A 12,656-nucleotide genomic window follows, 5' to 3' on the forward strand; every position below is an offset into this window, starting at 1 on the left:
AACTAAAAAAAACTTTCTGAAAAAGAACTAAGTAAATAGAAAAGCATCCCATATTTGTAAGATTTAATGTTAAAATGGCAAATCTCAGTAAGATGCACACATCAATGCAAACCCACCAAAATTTCCACCTATCATTTTCTTGAATTTTAAATGTGATCCACTGATTAATATTGATGTAAAGGGAATCGTGTATACTCAATACTCTTCAAAAAAGTACAAAACTGGAAGACTGTACTTACCAATTCCCAATCTTAGTATATACACCTTCAGGAATCAATTAAATTGGACCTTTATCTCTCATTGCCTAAAATCAACTCAAAATGAACCAAAGACCCCAATTTATTACCTTTTTTTTCCTTTTTGTGTTGGGGGGGGGGAGCAGGGATTGAACCCTGGGTGCTTAACCACTGAGCCACATCCGCAGCCCTTTGTAATATTTAGACAGGGTCTGAGTTGCTGAGGGCCTCACTAAGTTGCTGAGGCTGGCTGGAACTCCATCCTCCTGCCTCAGCCTCTGTAGTTACTGGGATTACAGGTTTGCACCACTGCACCTGACTCCCAATATATTACCTTAATCACTGAAAATACAAGAATACAATAGGGGAAACACTTCAAGACTTATGGTATGGGCAAAGATTTTTTTATATGACCCTAAAAGCATCAAAGACAAACACAGAAATAAACAAATGGGATCATGAACCAAAAAGGCTGTGCAGAGCGAAGAAAACAACTAAAAGAGTGGAGAGATGAGAAGCGTGGAGATGACTCACAAAACATCTCTGACACTCATGCAGTGTATGAATAATATGCAGAACATGCAAAAAAACTAAAACTGGGACACTAAAAAAACATGTGATCCGATCTAAAAGTGGGCAACTATCTGACCACTCTTCCAAAACGATCCAAATGGCTGATAAAATGCTGAAATGATGAACCTTCAGGAAAATGCAAATCAAGGCCACAGTGAGATTCCACCTCACTGCAGTCAGAACAGCTGTTTTCCAAGAGGAAATAAATAATGAACGTTCATGCAGATGTGGAGAAAAAAGACTTATGCACTGTTGGTAGTTGCAAATTTGTGCAGCCACTGTGGAAAACTGTGAAGGTTATGCTACGCATTCCACTTAGTTTTAATCTAAAACAAACTGGCTCAGTGAATCCACTAAATTTTATGATTTAACATAACAAACTAAAAAGAAAAGAAAATTACAATGACCAAGCATTCTCCCATTGAGAGGGAAATAATGGAATACGCTGATAAAATAAAATGTATGTTAACATGCTCATTGTATCTTTGAACTGTTTCTAAATAACACTAAATGTTCTAACAATCATTCTTAAAATCCCTGAGCAGGTGATCAAGAGGTGTTTCATAACATTCAAACGAGTCAGTCATATGTTAAGTGTAGAATGAGAAAACATGAAGGGAGAAAAGTCAGAACTGGCCTGAGATTATAAAACAAGAACAATGACACTTTGGAGAAATGAGATCAGTGTATTTAAAATGAATTTTTTTTTTCAGATACCTGAAGTTTCCAGATTACTAGTAAATCATCACCAATCTTGAAATTCTTTCAGTTGCTTCCCTTTTCTAAAGTGAACACTTGCACACAGTTGGTGCTTTCAGGTGCTCTTACCATGAGATTCACCATAAGATTAGAACATTTGTACAATTAAGTCAACTTCAATCAAACCAATGTTTGTGTTTTGTTGATACCCAGAAGTGACATGTGGAAAAAATACTACAGGGTAAAACTGAAGATACAGAAATCTGGACTTCTTGGCATTTCTCTCTCTCCCATAACATCTTAAATGTACAACTAATTATAAAAAGGAGAACTATTTAAAATACAATTTGTGATAATACTTGCCACACAATTTGAAGCTTAATTACACTGCCTAAATGGTGTAAGGACCATTTATACCAAATAATACCTTTTATTACCTGTTACCTATAACCTTTAGGAAAGTAAAATTCTTTTATGCCTGGCAGAATAACACCTGACTCAACAGAACAGTGTTAACACGTTTAGAAGCATTCACTTTACTTGAAACACTTTATTAATATTATGCATGAACGTTAACTATTTCAAATTCCATCACAGTCTTCAGAAAAATACAGATGGAAAATTCCATTAATGAGTCTTCTGATATAATTTCTAAGTGAGAATTATAATTTCTTCAACATTCACGACTGAATATACTTACGTAATCTTTATAAGTTGATATCTTTCTAGAGATGCACTATCACTATTCTGATCTGAGGGTTAATTTCTATCACATCAACTAATGATGTTCTGTAAATTTTTATCAACAGTTAAAGGCAATGCCACATATCTGTTTTTACAGGATTTTTCTCTATTAATAATTCTCATATACATCTAGATATAAAGACTTTGCTATAATTTTTTCATTTGTCAAGATTTGATCTCCATTATAAACATTTTGCCGCATCTAAGGCATATGTTTTGGACAAAGGTCTTTCCAGACACTTCGTCCACAAGGTTCTGACGCGATGTGAGTTTCCTGATGTTGAAGAACGTGTGAAACCCCAACAGTCATGGCGCATCACCTCTTCAGCACTGCTCTTGCTGTGCATTCTCTGGTGTCGAGCAGACTGAACGACTCCAGGGGTTGCCATGTCCCCCACGCTATGCGGTCCCTCTCCAGCACGAATCCTGAGGCTGAGGAGGACTCAGATCTGATTAAGCGCTCAGCATCTCTTCATTTGGAGTGGTCCTCTCCAGTGTGAGTCCTGTGGTGTCGAGTAAGGGTTGGACAAGACTTGAAGGCTTTGCCACACTTTTTGCATTTGTAGGGCTTCTCTCCCGTGTGGATCCTCTGATGCTGAGTAAGGGTTGATGTTTGATTAAATGCTTTGCCACATTCTTTACATTTGTAGGGCCTCTCCCCCGTATGAATTCTCCGGTGACTAATGAGGTGTGAATTTATATTAAATGCTTTGCCACAGTCTTTACATTTGTAGGGCTTCTCTCCAGTATGAATTCTCTGGTGACCAATAAGGTTTGAGTTTTGAGTAAAAGCTTTGCCACAGTCCTTACATTTGTAGGGCTTCTCTCCAGTATGAATTCTCTGGTGCTGAGTAAGGTGTGAACTTCGTTTAAAAGCTTTGCCACACTCCTGACACTCAAAGGGCTTCTCTCCAGTATGAATTTTCTGGTGCTTATTAAGGTGTGAGGTCCGAATAAAAGTCATACCACATTCTTTGCATTTGTAGGGTTTCTGTCCAGTATGAATCCAGTGATGTTGAGTAAGTGTTAGAGAATCCCTAAAGGCTTTGCCACATTCATTACATTTGTACGGTCTCTCTCCACTATGAATCTTCTGGTGTTGAGTAAGCGTTGCAATTTGCTTGAAAGCTTTGCCACATTCTTTACACTTGTAGGGCTTCTCCCCAGTGTGAATCCTGTGGTGTTGAATGAGGTGCGAACAATCCTTAAAAGCTTTGCCACATTTCTTGCATTTGTATGGTCTCTCTCCAGTATGGATCCTCTGGTGTTGAGTAAGGTTTGAGTTTCGATTAAAGGCTTTCCCACATTCTTTGCATTTGTAGGGTTTCTCTCCAGTGTGGATCCTCTGGTGTTGAGTAAGGGCTGAACAGTCTTTAAAGGGTTTTCCACATTCTTTACACTTATAGGGCTTCTCCCCAGTATGAATTCTCTGGTGTTTAATAAGGTGTGAACATTCCTTAAAAGCTTTGCCACATTTCTTGCATTTGTATGGTCTCTCTCCAGTATGGATCCTCCGGTGTTGAGTAAGGTTTGAGTTTCTATTAAAAGCTTTGCCACATTCTTTGCACTTGTACGGTTTCTCTCCAGTGTGGATCATCCGGTGTTGAGTAAGGGTTGAGGTTTGGTTAAAAGCTTTGCCACAGTCTTTACATTTGTAGGGCTTCTCTCCAGTATGAATTCTCTGGTGTTTAATAAGGTGTGAGCTTATATTAAATGCTTTTCCACAGTCTTTACATTTGTAGGGCTTCACTCCATTTTGAATTCTCTGATGACTAATACGGTTTGAGCTTTGATTGAAAGCTTTGACACATTCTTTAAGTTTGTAGGGCTCCTCTCCAGTATGAAATCTTCTGTGTTGAGTAAGGCTTGACATTTTCTTCGAAGTCCTTTCACATTCTTTGCATTTGTAAGGTTTGTCTTCAATATGGGTATCTGAATGGATACTAACTTTTGAGCTCTGATGACAGACTTTCCCACGTTTACTAACTTTGCCAAAGTTCTTTGTAAAATGAACGCAATGGTTTTTTCCAGGATTTGAACCAAAGTTAATATTTTCATGAGTTTCACTGCATTCAAAATTTTTTCCACCAATATAAATATACTGGTAGTTACGTAGGGAAGAGAGTTGGCTAAAGGTCTTGGAGGTTTTATTATAAACATACAGGACTTTCCAAGTATCTTTATCTGAATTTTGATTAAGCAATAATGGGGAAGAATGAACCTCCCCACCTTTATTAAAATTGTATGTTTTGGCACAAGGAAGAACTGTTTGTTGATTGCAAAATAGCAGACTTTTTGTGAAGTGACACTCAAAGGGATCGCATTCAGAAATCTGTTCTTTATTTCTAAATCTCTTATCTATACAAATGTTTGAGTAAAAGTTTAAACCAATGCTGCAACTGAAATTGTTCATGTTGTTAACTGAAGCTTGGGACAGACTCCATTCCAGGTTTTCCAAGTTTCCTTTCAGAGGGAAGGTATGGTTCAAAAACGGCTGCGGATACACATTTAAGAACACACCGAGTTCCTCAAAGGTGACGGGGATAGAGTGAGCTGCTTTCTGAGATGTTACGTGTTCCTGGTGTCTGCTGACACTGAAGTTTTCATTATGGACAGTCACCAGACATTTGCTATGTTCATCATGACAAGGTTTCGGACCTTCACTCTCTCTGACACCTTCCCCATTTTTCCTAAGGTGTAAATTTTCAACGCCATGGGCTCCATATCTTCCCTTGATCACTTTTTCAAATAAATGTTTTAATCCCTGCTCTGGCAAAAAGTCTTGGACTTGATGAGAATATATAGCTGAAAGAAATAAAAAATAACCAATTATTTCACTTTCTAGACTAGTGAGAATAATTTGCAAATATATGAAATTACACGAAGGTGGGGAATCACTGGGGAGCAGCACAGTAAATCCATGGTTATCCTTATCCCAGAAGTACATGGACTCGACAAGCACACACTGACGAAACTGATGTGCAAGCATCTTCAAGACCACCTGAGAGTTCGACCACCGCAGATGAGCCCACCACTGAAGAGGCATGCCGGAGAGGAAGGAACCACACCACTCAGCTGCACAACAGAGCACGTGCAATGAGGGAAAACCAGCAACACCTTCTCTCTCAGTAGGAAAAGGGAAGAGAGAAGCATGCAAATATTTCTGGCTTTCTTGGGGGCTTTCTAAAAACTGGTTTCTGTCTATACAGAGACCTGGAGACAATAGGTAGATCTGGGGTGACAGTACCACAGAAACGCTATAGAGCAGAAGAACCATTGGGCTCTTAAGAGATATGGACAAACCTTTATGATGGGAAAAATACATATACACTTCTAGAGAAATATCCTGAAAACAAAACTGAGGCAGCGACCATCTCACACAGCAGACATTAGTACCACCCAGATGAAGTCAACCATAGGTCAACCACAAAGACTCGCTTTACAATCGTTTCAACTTTTGCTGTTTATTGATTTCACTGAAAAATTAACCTTTATTTATCATGATGTTTTCAAGTATATATCTTAAAGGTAAAATGACTAAACCTAACCAACACATGCATTATTTTGAATAATCAGCATTTTTATTCTTAGAAAGCTGTACATCCATCCTAGTAGCATTTACTAAAGCACACACTCTACTTCCCAGGCATGGTGGTGCACAGTTGTAATCCCAGTGACTCAAGCAGCTGAGGCAAGAGGACTGTTAGTTCAAGACCAGCCTTGGTAACTGATTTAGACTGTCTCTAAATAAATAAACAAATAAACAGGCTGGGGATGTAGGCTCGTGGTCAAGGACCCCAGGGCATCACTCCTCAGAGAAAAATAAAATAGCACTCACCTTTTGTACAGCAGAACTCTTGACCTCCTTACACTCATTAGGATGAAATCTTGCACCCTGTGACTAACATTACAGCAGCCCCCTAAGTTCCAGGCCCTGGAACCACATTTTATATGAAGTTTGAGTCCTACTTTCTCAGATTCCACGTGAGTCTACTGATGCAGAAACTGACCTTCTGCCTTATTTCTTTTTTTTTTTTTTTTTTTGCAGGTGGAGGGTGGGGGAGAGGATATTTGTGATCAAACCCAGAGCTGCTTTACACTGAGCTCTATTTTCAGTCCCCACTTTTTAAAGTGTATATGTATATATAATATATATGCATGTATAGAAACTAAAATATACACATATATAATTTTTTTTTTGAGGCCAGGTTTCATTAGCTGCCAAGACTCATCTCAAATTTGCAACCTCTAGTCTCAGCCTCCCAACTAGCTAGGATTATAGACATGTGTCATTACATCTGGCCTATTTTTTATTTACTTAGTAACTGTCATACTCATTTCCAAATTGACTTTCATAATCTGCTGGCTGGTTTCAAGTGGAAAATGTCCAGTGAAAAATAACAGGAACACAAAGAAAAAAGTGAAAAATGGCTCAATCAAAGTAACAAAATAAAATAGGAACTGACCATTAGGAAACTGACAATTATGAACTACTAAAAGAACACTAAATAGCCATTTGAAAGATGTTTAAAGAACTAAACAGGAACAACAGCAACCAAAAAAAAAAAAAAAATGCAATTCAGACAAAAAATTTTCAATATAAGTAAATAGAAACTGTGTAATAGAATTCCTTAAGAAATAATGTTTGAGGGCTGGGTTGTGACTCAATGGTATAGAACTTGCCTAACACATGTGAGGCACTGGGTTTGATCCTCAGCACCACATAAAAGTAATTAAAAGTACTATGTCCATCTATAAAAATATTTTTTTAAGTTTGAGAAATTAGAAATATGAGGAAAACAACAAATATCCAACTTTAGGAATTTCAATTATTTCTAGAATAAAGCAAAAGATTGAATATAAAGCACATTATAATCAAAGTTTCAAAGTCAGAAAATTTTGAGAGGACCAACAGAAAAGAGGGTATCACCTGTATATAATACTATATGTTTTAGTGTCTGTCTTAGCAGATTTCCAGAAAAGAACAGGGGGATGCAGTCAAACAAAACAGGAACCACAAATATTACACCAAGAAATATAATCCTTCAAAGGTGAAAATAAAGACTTTTAAGATATGCAAATGCTCAAAGGTTCCTTACCACTAGACCTTACAAGATATACTAAAGGGAATCCTTCCCATTGGAAATAAAATAAATCTACACAGCAATACGAGTAATTTGAAATTTTAAAGCTTTCTGTGGAAAAAAAAAAAAAAAAAAAGCATAGGATTCTAAAGAACTGTAATGGTGGTGCATAAAACACTTGATTTCGCTTCAGAATTTAAAAGACAAAAAGCACAAAATCATCGCACCTCTGTTAAGGCACATGCCATTTCAAAATAGCTGTGACCTCAATAACCTAACACTAAGAGAACATTTAAAGACAATGATTTTTACACAGAATTGTCACTGACTTGTTATCACTTCAAAATATCCCATAAGCTTAAAGTGCTGTTTATTATAATCCCAATATAATGAAAAAAATAAGTAAGAATAGAAGATATAAAGGGAACGAGGGGAGAAACCAAAGCATGTCACTGTAAAACTCAATGAACCACAAATTAAAGCAAAGTAGAAAAAGCAACTATAACAAATAACTTAAAAATGGCAAGAGTAACATATTTAAGTAATACATTTAAGTGTAAGTGAATTATTATTAGCCACCGATCAGTACACATAAGGTGACTAACTGGGTTAAACTCCCAAATAGCCAGCTGGCTGCTTTGAATGTCATTTTTCACTCTCTCAGTCTGGCTTTCTATATTGTCCAAGACTAATGAATTACACATATACATACTATTTTTGTAGTATCCTAAAGATGGTCCCTTTTACCTTTATATTTTTCTTTGTCTCTTATCAAAGTGTTTTCACTTAAAATGTATTTGCTCTTACATAACTTCTAGGCTATTTAGGTCTAAGGTCACAGAGTAAAAGCGAAAGGATGAAAAGGATATTTAATGAAAAAGTGAATTAAAGAAAGCAAAGGTGGCAATAATTACATTAAGTAAAACAGATCTAAAACAAAAGTTATATGAAATAAAATACATTTTAAGTGAAAAAACTTTCACAAAACACAGTAGAATATCATATAATAAAAGGGACCCTTCTCTAAGACACTACAGAAACAGTAAACACGTATGCAACTCGCCTGCACTTCTCAAATATAGAAAGCAAATTTGAGCAAATTAAAGAAACAGAAAGCAACACAATAATACTAGGAGAAATCAATCCCCACTTACTGTAATGAAAACTAAAACCAGATACAATGGTAATCAGGAGTTAGAAAACTTCAAAAATTATTACATAGCAATTAGACTTAGAGTCAATCTTCTTAATAGTTCATGAAATATTCTGGATAGACCAATTTAAAAACACAAAACAAACATTAATAAATATAAAAATAAAATTAGAAATAAAAAATGGAAATGCCCACACATAGTAACAGGTGGCAATTAAAGAACAAACTCTTGAAGATGGTCTTGTTTAAGAACTGGAAGATAAAATTAAAAGATATCTGTACGACCCAAAGGGATCTAGAGACACTTTATAATAGCTATCAAAATCCCAATATTATTTTATACGTTAACAGAATTTTTAAAAATTGTATGGAATCTCAAGGGTCCAAAAACAAATAAAAAACATTCAAAACACAAATAAACTTGGAAAAATCATGATTCCCTAATTTAAAAAACATTATTTGAAACTATGATAATAGTTTAAAACTGACATAAAGTCAGACAAATAGACAAATGGAACGGAGCAGAATGGATAGTAACAAATCCTCACATATGTGGGGCAAATAAAAATATACTTTGATACCAATGATCATTCAATAGAGCCAACAGGTAGAAATAAACCAAAGGTCCCTTAACATGAGTGGATGAAGGCAATGTAGAATGTAGAAACTATGAAATACCTTTCTACTTTAAAAAGATACCATCTAAGCCAGACGCAGTGGCACAGGAGTGTCATCCCAGAGGCTCAGGAGACTGAAGCAGGAGGACTGCAAATTCAAAGCCAGCCTCAGCAACTTAGTGAGAGGTCTTTATCAACTTAGCAAGACCCTGTCTCTAAATAAAAAATAAGGGCTGGGGATGTAGCTCAGTGGTTAAGCGCCCCTTCGTTAAATCCCTGATACCAAAACCACAATCGAAAACAAAAACCAGTAAGCTTTATTTTATGTCATTTAGATCACAATTAAAATTTGAAAAACTACATAAAACAGAATTTGTTCCTGGACAAAAAAATAAAAGAGATTCATCACAATACAGACAGTGCACATGCCAGCGATGCCAGCCACCAGGAAGGCCAAGGTAGGACAACTGCAAATCAGAGGCCAGCCTCAACGCCTTAGCAGGAACCTGTCTCGAAATAAAGATGAAATGGGGCTGGGGACGTGGCTCGGTACCACAGCACCCCAGGTTCCCTCTTCAGCATGTGCACGTGTCCGAATACTTACTTGATAAAACTGTATTTCCATGAATACGCACCTATACAGGACAAGGAATCAATTGAGATACAATATACAAATCATAAATGAAACATGGACAATATTTGTATAAGCAAATAAAAGCATATATAATCTCAGTGACAACAGGCACACGGTTTATGCATATTTTAATTTCACCTTACGTTTGTCCTAAAGTGTAAAATAATTAAAATCTCCACCTGATCATAATATATGGGTAAAAAAATAAGGGCTGGGATGTAGCTCAGTGGCAAATTGTTTGCCTGGCATTTACAAAGCCCTGGGTTGGCCAAAAATAAAGACAAAAATAAATGAATAAAAACATTATTAACCAAAGGAAATTCAATCTACAACATAGAAACTACTCTAAAAATGGAACACAAAAAAGGAATCAGGAAAAAGAGAAACTTTAACCCCCAAAATTCTGAATAATCGTATTATAAAAATCCTATATATGTTCAAGTTTTAACTCTGACTATGTACCCGTAAAGAGCAGGCATCTGAATCACTGACATTCATTAATTTGGCAGAAAAGTTTCACAGAAAATCCATTATAAGCATTCATAAATAATGCTGATGAGAAAATCTGAATGAATATATAAATCATATCAGAGAAAATGATTTATACCGTTAAGACATTACAATTGCTCAACCTGAACATATTCAGAAATGTGCACACTTTCTGGAGACCCCGAAGAACAATGAAGAATTGCCAGATCATGCAAACCCTCACAGGCAGAGGGGAGTACTCTGGCTGTTACTTTGAATGTACTGGGGGAAATCACTAGAATGCAAGGCGTTTTAAAGTATTTTAAATCATGATGAAGACAGAGCAGAACATGTCTGTGACACAAAGAGAAATAAACCTAGGTTTCTGAAGAAACATTTTCATTGGATCAAAGCTTCACCCTTTAAAGCGTGGCTTTCCCCAGGACATGGGGATCTCTCAGCTGTCCTCTGCTCCATCCACTTCTGCTTGACTGGGTACATACAAGGCTACTCTTCTCTGTTCACATCTGACGGCTCTTTCCTTTGCTCCAGAAGGTGGCCAGGGATGGCTTAGACAGCAAGACCTCTCAACCAGAAAATGGAAAGTAACTACCAATGTTTCTATCCTAGAACCATGCTCATTAGAAAAAGGTTTAATAAAAGAGCCTAGAAAATATTTTTTTTCAAATGTTGTTTCTTGACAGACCCATTAGAATACTAAGGAAGCGTTTTGAATCTGCAGATCCTGCACTTGACTTCCAACTATCAAAAGTAAAGAAATCCACCAAAGATGGTGGATGAGAGGCGTGCACTGCCCAGCACTGCCCTCAACACAGGACTTACTCAACAGGAACACTGCATCATAGTGAGGCAGGGGACGAGGGAAGCCGATGAGATCAAAACCTGAAGAGTAAATTAATCAGAGGGACAGAGTCAGACACTTTGAACACAATATGAAAAATGATATGTCAGAGTTGCACCAGCCCCTTGCTGAGGGGTGGGGAGAACAGGAAGAAAGACAGGAAAGTGCAGAGATTTAAATCAGCTTAGAAACTGTGGGAAGAGAGGGAGGCCGATCCTATTAACCCTGAGTTGGTGGGGGAATTTGCTGAGTGAAAAGCAACAAATCCCCTCAGTCCAGGGCAGAGGCCTGCGGTGCGGGAACCATTCTCAAGCTGCTGCAGAAAATCCCGAAGCCATAAAGGAAGTGACTAGTGTGACCCTGCAGCTGCCGGCTGTGGGTCCAGAGCTGCCTGGACCTGCGTGACTGAGACCCGCACTGCGCCTAGGGTGATCCCGTCTGGGACACAGGGAGAGAGACGCCCTTTTGCAGCTGGCGTTGAGAACACGGGAAGGGCGCCAGTAACCAGACGCACAGCGGCACCTGCCTCCAGGTCTGCGGGGGCCAGGCCTCTCACTTCAAAATGTCCAAGACCCAGACTCCAGCAGAGAGATCATCTGCCCAACACAGGGTGCAGGTAGGACCTCGAACACACACCCACGACTCCGAGGGCCGCCCAGCACAGCCTCACCTAGCGAAGCTCCCGTAAAGCCCCACGCCAGCCCCGTGTGCCAGTGCACCTGTCGCCAGCCCCGGCTGCTCATCCTGTGTGCAAGAGAAGGCACGAGAGCCACCGCTGGCACTGGGTTCCATCCTCAGCACCACAGAGAAACACACCTAAAAAAATAAAGGGTCATGTCCATCTGCAACTTAACAAAGGCACAGCAGCACAAGCTGTAGACACCCAGACACCCAACCTGGTCACCCCACACAACAAGCCCTCGTCCTCATTGACCGTTTTCCAGTCCTACCTTCCCTGTTATTTTACTTTTTCCCATCTGTGTCCTTGAAGCACTGATAGGTCTGAAAACATATGTGTATGTATTTATATAACTTTTCTTTCATTTTAATTGCTTGCTTTTTCACTCATTTATCATTTAGTCTAGGTTTAACTTTAGTGTGGTCAGATTTTTTGTAGTTTTGAATAGTTTTGATCTTATTTTTGGTTGCTTACACCTTGGTTTTTGTTCACTCTTTCCCCACTAATAGACAAATTTTCCTATTACATCATTCTCTTTTTCTGATTACTTGTAGTTATTTTTCACTCCTCCATCTTTATAGCTCTCTTCTGCTCGTCCCTGCTTCTCCTGTTCACTGTTGAATATTTCAAGCTTTCTCCTGCCTTCCTACCCAGTCTGCTTCACTTTAGTATCTCCTACCTGACAGAATTGTATGGTTTGCTATTCCAGCCCCATTCCTGTTGTGATTATTAATACAGCAGAAAACACAGTAGACAGCAGCTAATGTCTGTAGATGAGGAAGCGGACACTGAACATTTGTCTTACGGCTGCACATTAGTAGCTAACATTTTCGCTACTCCTTGCTTCTCCTTTCTCTAAGAGGAGCTAGGAAATGCCTGGGACACGTTAAGTTCACAGAGCAGATTC

General features: G+C 38.2%; 1 protein-coding gene across 1 annotated transcript in view; it reads right to left on the reverse strand.

Moving 5' to 3' along the window:
- Nucleotides 1–377: 377 nt before the first annotated feature.
- Nucleotides 378–12,656, reverse strand: part of LOC306642973 (uncharacterized protein) — a 43,093-nt gene continuing 30,814 nt past the window's right edge. Inside the window, exon 3 of the mRNA XM_079108847.1 lies at nt 378–5,057. Within this exon, the coding sequence (XP_078964973.1) occupies nt 2,725–5,057 (2,333 nt within the window). The 3' untranslated portion in view covers nt 378–2,724. The remainder of the gene's footprint in view (nt 5,058–12,656) is intronic.

Source organism: Sciurus vulgaris (assembly GCF_902686455.1).
Source record: "Sciurus vulgaris genome assembly, chromosome: 13".
In the NCBI taxonomy this organism is placed as follows: domain Eukaryota; kingdom Metazoa; phylum Chordata; class Mammalia; order Rodentia; family Sciuridae; genus Sciurus; species Sciurus vulgaris.